Source organism: Schistocerca americana, chromosome 5, assembly GCF_021461395.2.
Source record: "Schistocerca americana isolate TAMUIC-IGC-003095 chromosome 5, iqSchAmer2.1, whole genome shotgun sequence".
NCBI lineage: Eukaryota > Metazoa > Arthropoda > Insecta > Orthoptera > Acrididae > Schistocerca > Schistocerca americana.
The window spans coordinates 223,668,734-223,685,889 of NC_060123.1; the positions used below are offsets into that span (position 1 = coordinate 223,668,734).

A 17,156-nucleotide genomic window follows, 5' to 3' on the forward strand; every position below is an offset into this window, starting at 1 on the left:
CATTAAAATATGTAAAGTTTCATCTTTTTTTAATATTGAGATTCACAATTATCAAAACAAGAAACAGGGATGACTATCATAGGGACGTGCACAGAAAATCAATACATCAGGCCAGTGTTGTTTACAAATCAAAAATTCTGTACAGTGTTTTGCCTGATAACATAAAAAATTAATACATTAAAAAATCTACTAATAAACAACAGCTTCTACAGCATTAATGAATACCTGGAATTTTACTCAAATCTGAAGGTCTGCATCATAATCTCTGTAAACAAAAATTCATAATTATCAAAGTATTCCCAGATAAAACTAAACTTCATTCATCAATGTATGTATCTACTTATGACCAAACTGTTGTGCTATATGTTACTATGCCTATTTAACTAAAGTACTAGTATTTAATAGTTATAGTAAAATTGATCAAAATTCTAGCTTTTATTTTATCTGTATGTACTTATATAATTTTATAATCTAATTAAGTAGAATAATGTTTTGATTACAAAGATGTGTTGATAAGAATGATAAGTTTTTTGTACATGATGTGAGTATATAACATTATAAAATGTTTTGTAATTTGACATGTCCAGTATCCTGAATCTGATAATGTGGGTGCTAAAAAGATAAATTAAATAAATAAAAATCAGCCTAGCAGTGTGGTTACTACTGGGCTTATCAATATTTTGTTAATGTGTCACTTTCATAAGTGTGACAGTAACAATAATTTACTATTGTGTTTGTCTTACAGGAGTGTCTACAGTGGAAATCTTTCAAATATTTAATTTAAATGTGAAGTATACATAATCCTGGTTTTTTTAATGTACAAAATAAGCTTGTCACTGCCTAGATGGATACAATATGTTGTAGTGGTGGATTTTGTTAGGGTCTCCCTTTCTGAAATTAACTGAAGTAAATTAAAATTATTAATTTTGAAATAATTTTACCCTTGAGTGAGCATTTACAATTAAAAACAAATAAATGGATGAAGCGTGGCAGTTGCAATAATATAAATACAGGACATTGCTTTTACTTTCACACAATATTTTAAGTGTTTAATTGCAATTACCCTTTTACAAAACTGTTTCTGGCCCAATCAATATTTCTCCATCACACACTACCATCCAAGAAGGAAACAATATCATGGTCATAGTATTATTAAATTCCTTAGTGTCACTTTCCTATGATTTTGTTTAGTGCTTGAGACAAATGTGATACCGACAGGTGATTGAAGAACTGTATTGCTTGTCATTGATTGTCAGTGATTAGTTTGTACACAGTGCTGGTCATTGGCATGATGTGAATGCTGTATCCTGGAAGGAAAGGAGCCTCCACAAATGGTGACTGGCCTCTGGCGTTAAGAGGCAGTGACTCTCCTACTGATTGTAATCACTTAAAAACATGGTCAAAGCCATATGCCATATCTCCGTCACATGAGCTGTAGCAGTGAAGAGTTCTATACTAGGAGTGTCTCCTTTCTATTAGTCTTCAGAATTTGCTATGGGAATGTTCATACTTCTCACTGCCCAGTTCTAAATGTTCACCTCACCAATCAAACTACAGCTGCATGACACCTTCTTTTTCTACACTAAATCAAACTCATACTTGCCAAGAATGTTCCTCTCTAAAACCATTCCTGCATTATCTTGATAAAAGTTTAATTTGTTGATGCTCTCAAAACTCCATGTTTTGTTTAGTCACCCATTTGTCATGTCTGTTTTTTTTTTTTGTCTGTTTACTGTGCAAATTTTGCTTTGACCTAGAGGCAAAGACACACACTGGTTCCCTGCCTAGACTGCCCAGATGCTACAGTTGCACTTGGAGGCCCCCCTGCAGCAGTAACTTTCTCAGTATTTCGTCTGTGAACCCTGAGTGACACACTACACAGCTGTTGACTTACATCATACTTTATTTACTACACCAAAATTTTATTACATCAGTCTGAAAATAAACTTCATATTGCCTTACAGTATCCACACATATTACCATCATTTACCTATTTTTGCACTTAATTTGTCCCAAATTGACTATAGGTTATTTACAACATAAGTACTGATTAGTATCTTCCTAACATTAGATTTTTTAGTGTGTTCATTGTCTTATCCACCCATGTGAATAAGAGTGTGAAACAAAACTGTGTGTTTACACAGACAATAATACAAAAACTGATTACCCAGTTAACTTATGAAAATTATGCACATATGAGTACACAACATGTTTAGAAATAGATGTAGGGTACCCTTTCATGAAATTATACATTTGTGGAAAGTGTATAGATCACCTTATTTTTTTCTGTTGCTCCACATACAACAAAATCATAGTGGAATTATTCAAATTTGTTTTTGGCAGCATTTTCACCTCACACACATATATGGTCCAGTCACATTAAAGTGACCACTTTCTATATTAAGTGTTAACGTGCAATAACCAATGGCATGGAAGATGGCAATACTAGCAGTGGAGGGTACATAAAATGTGTCAGGGGATACGAAAAACAGTGCGGTCATAATCAGTAATGTGGAAATGGAATGATTTATCTGATATCCAAAAGGGTATGATCATTGGTTTCCAGACCAAGGGTGGAAGCATTTTCAAAGTGACTAAGTTTGCAAACTGTTCACAAGCCACTGTGGTTAAAGTATAATGTGCATGGCAGGATGGCACTGTCCAACACCGGTGCCCAGGCAACTGTGATGCACCAAGGCTGTAGATGACAGGGTTGAACAACAGCCACTGAGATGTGGTTGAGTGAATAGATGTGTAGCTGTTGAGCAGCTGACTGTCCAAGTGCACCAAGGGGCTACCAACAGTTTCTCCTTAGTAATCATTCAGCAAATATTGCTGCACACAGGCATGTGTCTGTTTCATGCACCCATACTGATTGCTGTTCATCAATGATGAAGAATGGAATTTGCATACCAATACCTAAACTGGACGCCCATTGGTTGGTGACAGGTAGCTTTTTCAGTTGAATCACATTTTATGGTCCATTTGATAGACAGCCATTGGCATATACTGCATGAAACGTCTGAAAGCAAAGGATCCAGCCGGAGGAGGGATTGTCATTGGAATGTTCATGTGGCATTCCCTGCTAAATTTTGTCATTCAGGAAGGCACAATGAGCCAACACAATTATGCATCTATCCTGGGAGACCGCATCCACCCCTGCATGCAGTTTATTTTTCCTCAGCACGATGGCATCTACCAGCAGGACAATGCAATGTGTCACACAGCTCACAGTGTATGTGCATGATTCAAATAGCTCTGGGATGAGTTTACTCTACTTCCCTGACCACCAAACAACCCAGATTTAAACCCTTCGAGAATCTGTGCGACTACTTCAATTGGGCTGTTCATGCCATGGATTCTCAACAGAGAAACCTAGCGCAGCTGACCGAGGTACTGGAATTAGCGTGGCTCCACTTCCCTGTGAGAACCTCACTAACTCTCTTCCAGCATGTCTTGCAGTGGTCCATGCTGAAAAAGATAGTTATTTGAGCTTTGACAGATGATCACATTACATGACTGGACAGTTGTATATACACTTAATCAAAAGATACCACTGCACAATGGAAATATAAATAACAGAGCACATTATAGAGGAAATAAAATAAATAACATAATCATTCTTTCTTGCTGGTATGCACAAGTAATATTGCTAATACAGTACTTTCACTTCTTTCAGCTTATCAAAATGGCTCTTTCTGTGCCCACAATATTTTTTGAACTTTTTACTTTTTTTTAATTCTTTATGAATCCATTTTGCCTGTGATAAACCCTTCCACTTTTCATTATGCATAAATTTTCTTTGTCACATTGCATTCATCAACTTAAGACATGTTCATCCATCGCTTTTATAAAATAAGATGTCCCACAGTCATCCCATTAGATAAGAAATTAGTATAAGCTTCAACACTGCTCTCTCAGTACAGAAAATTGGTCTCCCATTCATTAAAATAGGAGTTTATGCTTAGAAATAACCCCTCATATTTCTTGCACTGAATCCTTTTATTTTTCTTGCAACTTCTTGCACAAATGTGTTTGATGTAATAGTGGCTTCAAGGAAACATGGCTCATTATACAGTACAAACTACTTAACCATTTCTTTTCTTTTTCTGTCAGATAATTTGTGATTTTCAGAAGAGTGTCAGCTCTCACTCTCAATATTTTTTCCTGTGTGTGTCATTCACCTATCAGCTTTTTCTGGCATCTTCTCACAAGCTTTTTTATTTTTGGTCCATGAGGTTTTCATCATTTTTCTTTGACCCTGTCAGTACTGAACTGACATCTGCTGCTATGACACATAACTCATGCAGATCTTTGGGACTCTTCCCTCAGTTTTCTCTTGACTTACATTTGGGCACTAAGTTATTGCAATGCAGTCTCAGTAGTATATGCTTCCCTTTTTGTGTTCTCAATGCCTATTGGTACTTTTCAATGACTGCAGTTCATTCTCGCTGCCATATAATTCTGCAGTGCATATTCACGGTGTCTGTTGGTACTTCTCAATGGCGTTTGCCAACAAACTGATGCAAATGCAGTACCTCAGCAACTCACTTCAGTACCTAATAAGTCTCCACTAACCAAAGATGGCACTTTTGTTTCAAAGCTATCTGGCTATTAATCCTCCTCCTCTATTACCCCCCTCCCCCCTGCCCCCCTCCAGTCAATACTTCATCATTATTAAACTGTCGTACCTCACAAACATTAGCTGTGTCATGGGTCCAGGGTACAGTTCTGGCAGGGGTTGGGGGTCAGTGGTCACAATCTTTTAATGGGAGGGGGATGTGACCCCCTTCCCCCTATGCATGTGCTCAGAGCAGTATCTCTAGCTACTCCTGTGTTCCAGTGGGTTACTACAGTAAAATTCTTTGCAGTGTTAGGCATTTGACTTTGCAGTGCCCATGTCATCCTTTAACTTCCCAGACTTTTTTGATCTACTCAATTAAAATTTGTGACTTTGTACTGTAGTGTGTTACTGTTCACTCTGTCAGTATGTTCACTCCATTTTCTTCTGTTATCTTCAGTTTTATTTCTTGTATTGAACATGTTAAGTCTTTCCTAGCATTGCCACATTTTTTTTATTTTTTTAAATATCTTATGTGATTCTAAAGTACCAGTTTATTGTTCCCACCATTTTTCCAAATTTTGCTTCCTTCTTCTGTATATCTCTGTTATATGCCTTAACTTGCAGAATTTCTGCTGTATACATTTTATAAAATATAGGTACTTCCCTACTTTTTAAAGTACCAGAGCTGTGGAACCAGTGGGCACTTAGAAAATTTTACTGCTAACAGACATACAAAAGTGGCAGTAGCTAAAAAAGGTTGACTACCCTGCCCTAGATAATTAAAATGCTGGCTTGTTCTGCTACTACATATCCCCAATTATTTTTGTTCTTATGGGATCACACACTATAAAAGAGGAATGCTGTGTCCTTGTCTGACTTCTCTCTTAGTATTGAAAGGTGCTCCTAGCTCTCCATTTGTATCTAATGTGATTGTTGTGTTTTTGTATGAAGTTCTTAAGGTGCATATCTAATAAAGAGGATAACTGCTTTTCTTCATTATGTTCCACAGTTTTTCTGTATTAACTTTATCAAAGAACCTTTTCAGCTCAACAAATGCTAAGTGAGTCACTCAATTAAATACTGTATATCTTTCAATGATGTTCTTTCATCACAAATACTGCATCTGTTGTCAATCATTCTCTGTGGAAACTCATTTGCACTTCACTTAATCAGCACTCTGATATTATTTGTAATTTGATATTCTGGATCCTAATATAAGCATTAAATGCCGTGTCCAGTAAGTTAATTCCTCTAAAATTCTGGCTGTTACTTCTATCTCCTTTTTAAACAGAGATACAACTTCTGCTTGTTGCCATGACACTTATTTTCAACACATAATGAACAGATTTAACAGTCTCGGATAGAGAAAGAGTCAACCATATTTTTAGGAGTTCATCGTTGATGCCGTCCATGCCTGTAGCTTTTCTGTTTTTCAAAAAATTGTTCAAATGGCTCTGAGCACTACGGGACTTAACATCTGAGGTCATCAGTCCCCTAGAACTTAGAACTACTTAAATATAACTTCCTTAAGGACAGCACACACATCCATGCCAGAGGTAGGATTCAAACCTGTGACCGTAGTGGTCGCGCGGTTCCAGACTGAAGCGCCTAGAACCACTCGGCCTCAGCGGCCGGCTTTTCTGTTTTTCAATGCAGTCATAGCCTCCTTCACCTCTTCTATGCCACACTTCATAAACCAGTGTATTCCATTTTCTTAGTTTTTATCTTGTCATCTGTATACCAAAGAGATTTGTAATGTTCAACCCAGTGCTATTGTTGTTATTTATCTGTATTGTTTCCCTGTCTGCTTCATTAAGCATTTTAACTGTCTTATTGCCTGCAGCTAGTCTTCCACGACATCATCTCAGGTTGTTAGGATAATTGAGGTAATCATTATGTTTGAGCTTTATGCTTATTTCAAGTTCGGATGTCAAGATTTTGAGGACTCTTTTCCATCATATTTGTTTCTTCTTACCCATTACTTCATCAGTAGCCTTCATAACTGATTTTTTTATATTGTCCATTGCTCAGTATCTTCTACTGCTTTCGTTAGCTGCAGATATCTCTTTAGTCTTCCTTGACGCAGATTTCCGACTTTGCCTTTGTTAAGCACATATACACTGACAGAAAAAGATTGCAAAACCAAAAAATAATTAATGTAGAATAAGGAAATTTCGTGAATATATTTCTCAAGGTAAGATATTTAAATGATTAACATTGCAAGACCACAGGTTTTAATGTAAGCCCAAGATAAGCCATTGCAAATGTGAAATCATGCCTTTACAAATGTCTGCTTGTGTCTTTGTATGTGCGGATGGATATGTGTGTGTGTGCAAGTGTATGCCTGTCCTTTGTTGCCCCTAAGGTAAGCCTTTCTGCTCCCGGGATTGGAATGTCACCTTACCCTCTCCCTTAAAACCCACATCCTTTCGTATTTCCCTCTCCTTCCCTCTTTCCTGATGAAGCAACCGTTGGTTGCGAAAGCTTGAATTTTGTGTGTATGTTTGTGTTTGTTTGTGTGTCTATCAACCTGCCAGCGCTTTCGTTTGGTAAGTCACATCATCTTTGTTTTTTGACATGAAATTTTAATAGACATCATCTTTCAGAAGTGGAAACATGTCTACAAACTTTCATTTGGGTTGCACAACTCCTCCTAGTTGTGATTTTTTCCCCATCAGTGTACTCTGTAAACTTCATTTGTTTTTTCTTTGGGTATATTCCTATTCTACTTCCATATTGTGAATATGTCTACTAGGAATATTACTATAAAATGACCAGACCTCACATAGTATCCTCTAAAAAGTTTGGTCCTTCTTACTACCCCCTCTAGTTTGTTATTGATTATTATACCATCTATGGTAGACCTTTATCCCCTTGCTGACTCTGTAAATTTATGAATGCCCCTTTTTCTGAAAGAATGTGTTTGTAATTTTTAATCTGTTAAAAACGGGCAACATCTCTTAGCAGTAAAATTTTCCCATCATATTAATTTGCCTCATTCATTTACAGTTTTTATTGCATTTTTAAACAGACTGCAACTATTATCTTTTTTAACTTATCACCATTTTTGTTTTTCATGTACAGGGTAAGCACGAAGTCTTTTTTTTTAGACCACTTACGTTAGTAAACTTCGACATGTGCTCCCTTGGTAGCTCGGAGAATGTCGACACGGTATACCACTTCCCACCAGGTGTTTCGTAACATGTGTTCTGTCACAGTACCCACAGCAGTTTGTATCCTATTGTATCCTAGCCTTCAGTTCGTCCATGTCAGCAACTGGTGTGACGAAGACTCTGTCCTTGATATAGCCCCAGAAAAAAAAGTCAAGGGGCATAATGTCTGGAGAGCGGGGTGGCCAGGGTGTTGGACAGTTCCTTCCAATCCAATGATCTGGAAATGTTTCATCCAGGAAATTACGCACTATCAAAGCCCAGTGGAGAGGTGCTCCATCTTGCTGGAAAATTATCCATGGTTGATATTCTTCTAACTGTGGGGCAATGAAGTGTTGCAAAAGTCTAAGTAAATGTTAGCGGTAATAGATTTTTCTGCAAATAAAAATGGTCCATAAACCTTGTTATGCATGAGGCCACACCTAAAATTCACTATTTTGCTGTCTCGCTGTAGTTGTTCAGTAGCATGTGGAGACTCTGAACCTCATATACAGACATTATGCCTATTTACCATTCCACTGACATGAAAGGTGGATTCATTGGTAAAGCATATGCAATTTATGTAATCATTAGTGCAATCAATCCTGTTGAGAATCTCAGTTGCCAATTCAGCATGTGTCAGCAAATCATTCGTTTCCAAGGCCTGCACACTTTGCACTTTGTAAGCATGCAACCTAAGCCTTTCATGAAGAATCTTCATCACACTTGCTTGCGGTATTTGAAGTTCATGTGATGCTTGATAAGTTGATTTAGATGGACTCCACTGAAATGATTGCTGAACATGATCAACAGTTGCATCACTCGCACGAGGCCTGCCACTTCAAGGATGATATTCAACACTGCCTATTTCGTTAAACATTGTATACCATCGCTTTATTGATTTAACGTCAGGAGGGCTGCATCCATAAGAAGCCCAAAATTTATGCTGAACACTGATGGGTGATTTCGTTTCATGAAACCAAAGCACACGCTGCACTTTCTCCTGCTTCGATGCCATTTCGCCAGCAACTAACGTGACCTAACAGACCGCATCAATGTGGTGGAGAACTAGCACCATCTATTGGTCACAACATCTAGTAACAACAACCTATGCAATGGCATCAAATGTAACTTCTTATGTCAAACAGTTATCCTGTTATAATTTTTTATAATCAGATCAAGACTTTGTGCTCACCCTGTATTTCCACTGCCAATCAGAACTTCCAACTTTTTCCAAGTACCACAAACATAGCTACACAACTGTACATATGTGCTGTGACCTCCAACTCAATCAAAACCTGTTCTTGACCTATAGCTATTTCCATAAGCAAATTCTGGTACCAATGTTACTTCTGATATGAGTTTATCTGGCAATTTCATTATTATTTTCAGTAGTTTCTATTAACATGAAACTTTAAAACTTTCTGACATCACATCTACATCTAATTAATTATCTATTTAGTCGTATACAAAATTTTGTCAGCCTGTGGTTTGATCTGGGAACCTTGTAATTTATGTCTGATTTTATATTATACATGAAATTGCTGCTGTGCATCCCCTGACACACACAATTTTAATTCCTCTATCACAGATTTGAAACCTTTGTGTCCATACTTTTCACTTCATTTATGTGCCTCATAATTTTGCGACCTCTGAGTTATCAACTGCTTTATGTTTATTACTTTAATCTTACATCATAATGACTTCCTGTAATATCACCTTAATCTTGCAGTTTTGTGCAGCATTAATTTGTGCACAGATCTTATAAACCTGACAAGTACAATTTTTGATTCTTTTACACTATCATTCATCTTTTGCTCATTAGCATTTACTGCATTTTGTACATCAAGCAACACAGCACAGTAGACTTGCTTTCATGAGGACAACTGTCAAATCCACATCCAACCATCCAGATTTAGCTTTTCCATGATTTCCCTAAGTCACTCCAGGCAAATGTTGGAATGGTTCCTTTGAAAGGACACAACCAGTTTCCATCTCGATCCTTGAAACAATATGAGCTAGTGCTCCATCATTTACAACCTTGACGTCGACAGGACATTAAAACTAATCTTCCATCCTTCTTCTCACCCCCCCCCCCCCCCCCCCCAATGTACTACTGAGACATGCTAACTTTTTTTGTGACCGAATTTAATTCACATTTGTTATTCCCATGTGAATTAGTGATGGGCATCATCTGCTGCAGCTTCTCTTACAGTACTCCCTCCCACAAAATTTTGATTAGCCTCTACCTGAACTTCTTTAAACTTTCTAGAAAAATAATTTCACTTCTCTGAAATTAGGGAATTGGTCTCTACTAACCACATGCTCATACGATTTAAATGTTCTTAACTTCCAATCTAGTGATTCAATAAACATTGACACATAACAATTTACTCTTACAATTCCTTTTAAGTTTTTCTCCATTCTCTCTGCACCCACTTGAATTTTTTGTGTGGAGACCTCCCACTGTTGAACTTATATTTAGTGTTGCCTCATCCCATCTCAACTCATGATGATTTTTGTCCTCTATCTCAGAAATGTAAGTTGTGTACAGTCATAAACTTTACTTATCTTTCTGGTAAATTAAAAAAAAAGTATCATCCTAATTTCTCACAAAATAAGAAGACATGTATATCAACATGACACTGGTAAGCAGTGCCAGGACAAGACAGACAACTAATGACTAAGAACACAAAAATCACAACTTGTACAAGCAATTTGCAGTAACTGTATATAAAATTTTCAGTGATTCGGAAAAGAAATGTGTCAAAGCAATAAAGTGCACATATAACAATACAGTGAGCTAATGGGGCATATAATAAGAAATTGTGCCCTACACCCTACATTTTATATAGTGATAGATTCTGTCAATGCCTCACATTTTGAAGTTAATGTATGTAAATTACATTTAATAATTGAGAAATAATTTTGCACTTGAGTGTTGTATTTGCTACAGATGATAAATAAATGGATAAGGTGTACCAATGCAAGAAAGGAATTAAGAGAACATTACAATTCCTTTTTATTTTCACGTTGTTTGGACCACTGCTAGATTGATTTCAGCTACCGTTTTATAAAACTTATTACAGAATTAACATCTGTCTGCCAGATACTAAAATTCACATTTTGAGTTTAACTTGTTATGATAATTACTCAGCACAAGTATTAGATTTTGATATAAGTAATATGAATCCAATTCTTCACTCTGGTTCTCGTGCATATGTTTCAGGAGCACAGGAGTACGGTGAAGCAGCAGCTTACATCCAAGCTCAATTTGAGGCGAAAAACAAATCCACCACAAAAGAAATCTACTGCCACATGACATGTGCCACTGACACCAACAACATTCAGTTTGTGTTTGACGCAGTCACCGATGTCATCATCGCTAACAATCTCCGCGGGTGTGGCCTTTACTGAGCGGCACTGTCATCTACACTGCAGACGATGTGTGCATTCCGTTTCTGTTCCATTGTGTTTGTTAATATGTGGTGGGTGATCGTAGAGACACTCCGCCCGGCAACAGACAGGAGGCTATTCCTTATCACAGAGACGACACTTCTAAAAGCAAGAGAGGATGAATTGTACATTTAAAAGTATAAATGTTTTAATGTAAACTCGCTCCACCAATATCTTGTTTTACATTATCTACTGTAGTGCATGTTAGTCTCTTTTTCATTATTGCTCATCAACTCTTATTTATCACACCAGAAAATATGAAAACAAACAAAAAAATAACAATTGGGTCGATCGCAGGGACATCAAAGTGCCAACACGTGTTCATTTAAATCTATTATCACACATTTTGTAAATGAGTAGTACATACTTGTTTAAGTTTTAGCACATAAGTGCATCATATTGTTTTTATATTTGCCTTGCCTTACTGGCTGCACACAACTTGAGCTGCTTCAGGTGTTGCACAGTCCGCTTTCTCAAGTATCCTCTCCATGAAGAAAAATACTTGCAATTTTCTGTGGAAAAATTAAATGTTATCTGAAGTTGTAATGATGTGTACAGAAGTTATTAGGACTACACATATGATGACGAAACATCACTGCTGATAACTGTTTAGGAATAAGACACACAGGAGGGAAATCAATTCTGTAATGTTAAATGCTTTCCCATAACTAAGTTGGATGTAAATTTTGGAAATACAACTTTGTTGGCAAATAAGAAATGATATGACTCACTTGATACTGAGATATTTTAGCTTTTGGAAATGTGCTGATGAGTCAGTATAGGTACTGTGTAGTTCTGTCTATAGACTTAATTTGTTATTTATAACTTTTTCATTTATTTTATTATGTAAGTGTTGAAAATGAATGATTTCTAAAGTATAAATAGAGATGATATATGCACACGGACACAAATACACACACACATACACACACACATTTGAATATTACTAATATATATATGGTATATACATAAAGAAATTGAAAAGGAAGAACAGGTGCTGAAGAGTGAACCTTGGAGACCTTTGTCCAAGTGTTACTTGCATTTATAGTAGCAGACCTAGTCAAGACATTCCCAGAGGTAGTCAAGTGCAGATCCTATTACATTCTGTTGCACATTTCACAAGCAAACAGCAGAAATAGGGAACATTTGTGTATTGTGTAACTTTTATGAATACCTAAGTCATTTGTTATTGTGAATCTAGTCAGTAGTGTTGAATTCACCTTATGATTTTATTTCTCAATTTTTTGCAAATCGTTTCTTCGTGAAGCTTCCATAATTTATTTGTTTACTAATTCCTGTGTGATATTGTCATCACCTGTTACTTGGCGAAAAGTGAGAGTAGAGATGGGTGAATTGTGTAGTCCAAAGTGGACAAAAGAATCAGTGTTTCATAAGAACTTCTGCTTTGTGCGTTGGCAATTTCTCATTCGCTAAAATGTGTCTTCATCCCATGGCCCTGTACAGTCGAATTTTTAAATAAACAGACTAAATATTATATACAGATGTATTCCTGATCAGTGTGGAAAAATATTTGCTTCATTGTGATCAAAGGAAGATAATCATTTTTTGTATTTATTTTACAACCAAAATAAAAAAACAAAAGAATTGTTATATGACCAGCATGAAAAATTATGCTTTCATGTGGATCTTAAAATTTGTGATTGATGCTACTGTAACAGAGAAGTGCCTACAATATATCTGCTGAGTCCCATAATTGTGCTGTTAATGTGAATTTCAACTATGCGCAATATATGGTACTATGTGCACTGCTGATTAAAAGGGGGGAGGGAATCATAAATCTCTTTGAAAGTCAAATTTTTTGGGTCGTACAAAAAGAAATTTGATATCTTGATTTGATCACATATACCAAATATTATTATGTAATACTGTGGAATACTGTATATAATGGTAAATGCAGTTATAACATTGTTGCTTAGTTGGGATAAATAATAAATAACAATAAATAATATTATTGAAAATAATTATTACTATGGTAATATGTTCATGTTCAACTAGTAGGCTCACATACATATAAATTTATTAAAGCTAGAGGATTTGTGTGTTTCTCTGTGAAGAATAAGAAGCAGTTTGATGTAGAATTGTTCTCAGAGTGAGCTCTTTCCATAGAAACTGGGCAACAAAACATTGCAAATCTCCGGGATTGGCCATTACATATCAGAGGCCACACTTACCAGCTCAGGTCTCACAACATGATTGACAGTGGAAACTGCCACCAATCAACAAAAATGGAGTTTGGTTGTCAATGTTTTTCTCCAGTATATTTCAGGACCTAATATGTTCTTAATATTGTGGTAGGTTACCACATTGACATTGTCAGTGAATCAGTGGACATTGGATCAGTGGACTGTTTATGTGTACCTTTCTGTCTTGTTTGATGAAGGTGGGAATGGGACCACCCTTAGAAATGTGTGTATTATGAAATATGAAATGCATTTTGAGTAAGATATAAATATATATATAAATATATACACCTTCCCAAGGATCATCATGTCTGTGATTATGTATAGTTTCTTGGTATTTCATTTTTATTGCCATTATCATTCATTCACCATTTATGATATATCATTCACTTGCTAAATATTTGTTCATTTGTTCTTAACATCACAAGATGCTTTGAATCACCCTTGAAGTGCAAAATAAAACAAAATCATGTTTCTCTTCTCTAAATTTTGTTGTTGGCATTAACGTTATTTGCTTTACTCTTCTAACCATTTCAGTTTTAAGGCAGCATCTAACACATAGTGTCATATCCAGAAATCATATTTGTGAATTACCAAAAATAATTGTGTGAGACATTTGCTGTGTGACTGCCACAATACATCATCCCATCCATATTTTAAATGAGGTTTGTCATGCCTGCCAGTTTATTGCACATAACAGAAAAGTTTGTGCAGTTTTTTTCTAAAAACTTAGAAGAAATTCTATATTAATTGCCAAATATGTTTCCATGTTGTAAATGGAAGAGGAGTGAAACATGAGTTCAGATTCAGAAAAGGAATGTAATAATTGTAGATAATTATTTCCATGGATATCACCTTTCATAAATTTCTTCATTGTCACAATTGTTTGCTTCTTCATTTATGGTTAGTCATTTTGCTGTAGTTTTGTGTTGTACCAAAGACTAAATTAAAAACCAAATGAAATTTATAATTTCATGAGCTTCCTGCAGATTTAACAAGAAATCAGAGAAGCAGTTAATTTTGTACTGGTTGCAGATGTTGTTATGTTTACTGACATTTCATAGAGTGAAATTTCTTTTGTAACATCTTTCATTCATCATCACCTGCAGTCTGCATTATGATGTGGAATGCTGGTGCCTGTTATTGTTTGCATGTTATAATCTTTTAGACCAGAACTTTGTACATGATGGACACTTTTGATTTACTGGACAAAGAAATGGTAGTATCTTTGTAGTTACAAGTCCCAAAAAGTGGACTGAAAAAGCTTCTGTCAGCATTAAAGATGATCATTGTGACAGCAGGAGTTTGTATTTGCAGGTTCCATTTATTCATTTTGATGAGAATAAAAATAATACATAGTTAAGATCTTGTGACAATACAGAAATTCTTGCATAACTAAGTGATCATGATTCCAATGGCTTTCCTCTACTGTTCAACATTTCTTCATCATATTTCTTGCTGCTGGCACATCCTCCTGTTCATCATGCACCAAAATAGTGTTCTTCAATACAGATGACCCTGTTATCATGCATATTAAGCACAGCCAATATTCTGAAATTAGTTCAAATTATGTGGCAAATAATGACATTTAATCCAGCATAGTTTCCTATTCACCATTGTTTTCTGCACTTACTGTTCTTAGTCATTTCTTTTTAGTTGGAAGTTCTTATTTTTATGTTTGGCTTAACTTTTTGTGACCCAGTTACTTCTTTTTATATTTTTTGTGTTTATGTTTTTCTAAATGCACCTATATGATTTCTGTGAAAGAATATTTTCTCAGTCCTTCATACAAACTCAAGAATTTACATTTGAATTGTGTGAAGATAGGTGTTTGTCAGTTTTTGCTAGGAAACATGAGACACATCTAAGTGGAAATGAAATAAAAAAAGATGTATAAATGGTGAGGTAGTTCATGAGAGTTATGTTTAATTTGAAGTGATTAATAGACTCTATTTTTCGTCAGTGATTACACATACATGACAGAACAGAAAATATTCATTCAGTGGAAATTTGTGTCCATATTCTATTGTTTTATCTACAGAGTTATATTTTATAAAATGAAGGATATGGATTTCAGGTTTCATTTTAATTTGTTTATGACATCATATAATACTGGTGCATATAAGATGTATTTATAGGTATGTATGTTCTAAATGATTACTGGATTAATAATCTTAAGAAATATTTAGTTAATAAATTTAACATTTAATATAGTTCTGATTTGCAATAATTTTAATTTGCCTTGTAAGAATTCTATTCACTGATAGAAAGAAGACACTATTTTCAATATTAACCCACTTTAATTTTTCAGTGACAGTAAGTATGAATAGCTTTCATCATTTACTGAACATGTCTTGTGGAAAACTCATAGTATGTTCAGAGAAAAAGTGTTGATCTGGGTGCAACATGTTTGATGGAATGTTTTTTAATGGTTTGGTATTCTCTAGAAAATGAGTGTCTGAAAGTGGAACACTGTTCCTGCAGTGCAAAATTATTTAAAATTAGTCACTGTTTCCACTCATTTGTATTCTGATTCCATCTAAGTTGGGAGCAGATATGAGAGTTTAGTCTGTAACATGATCTCATGGCACATATGTAACAGAACACCATACAGAAAATAGATTTTTGCTACACACTTTTTAATAAAATTCAGTTTGTGTAAAGTACATTTATGAGTACATGCTTCGTGGGGTAGCATATGAATAAAAGCTGAAAGAGTAAAATGGGTCTCCGTTGTTGATTTAATAGAACCATCCACAAGCATTAAGCACACTGCAGGTTTGTTTGAAATGGCATCCAAGCATAAAATTACCATCAGGTAACAATGTTGTGTACAGTTCTGTACTGCTGGAACTCATTAGAAATACAACGAATTATGGCAGGCAAATAACAAAATTAAAATAATTTCATTGATAAATGAATATAATCATTATTTTTCCATATTTCCAAAAAGTTGTGGCAATTTTAACATACTATTGTAAAATTCAATGAATTTTTGAATCAGCAAAAGTGTGGTTCCATTGTAATGGTTGATATTTTATTATTTTGATGACTATTCCGCTATAAAAGCTTCTTTATTAAACACTCACAGCCACAGGTTAAAGATTACATAAAGTATTTTCAGCAAGTGGGAAGTTTTGCACACATACAGAATGAGCAATCTGGATTATACAGCAGTAGCAGCCAGAGCATATGGCTTACTTGAATTGTATTTTCACCAATTTCAGTGGACATTAAGTGGGAAAAAAGACCAGAATACCTACAGGAAACACTGTTCTATCACCAGTCATCTGAATAATTTCAACCATGTATCAATATTATCAATGTAGCTTTAATGTAGCAGTATGTAATACTAAATCTGAACCTTTAATTGGTTTGGGTGATCATATCCAGCTTGATTTTAAACCATATCTCACACAATTTTAAGTACCACTACATTAGATTACATGAGTCTGCAGATTACCAATTAGATGCATCTGAATCAGTATTAAACTGGCTCTGGTATCTTCTTTGTTAACTCAGAGATTATGCATGACTTACAACACTTTCTTATCGGAATTATACATTGCAAGTTGTTGAAAAGAGGAAGTTTATAAAAGAAGGAAGGTAATTTATTCATTATGTTATAACATTATCTTCACTTTCAGAAACTTCCTAGTTTCATCTTAACTTTTTTCTAGTGTATGCAGTGTTTGCACCTTGGGGCTTAGGCTTTGCATGGTTCTGACTCATGCTTTGGAATCAAATAGGGTATGTGACATGGCTGTGCACTTCCTGCTGGAGGGA

General features: G+C 35.3%; 1 protein-coding gene across 1 annotated transcript in view; it reads left to right on the top strand.

Moving 5' to 3' along the window:
• LOC124615421 (guanine nucleotide-binding protein G(o) subunit alpha) overlaps positions 1 to 15,583 on the top strand; it is a 533,614-nt gene extending 518,031 nt beyond the window's left edge. Inside the window, exon 8 of the mRNA XM_047143294.1 lies at positions 10,943 to 15,583. Coding sequence (XP_046999250.1) covers positions 10,943 to 11,130 — 188 coding nt within the window. The 3' untranslated portion in view covers positions 11,131 to 15,583. The remainder of the gene's footprint in view (positions 1 to 10,942) is intronic.
• Positions 15,584 to 17,156: the final 1,573 nt, after the last annotated feature.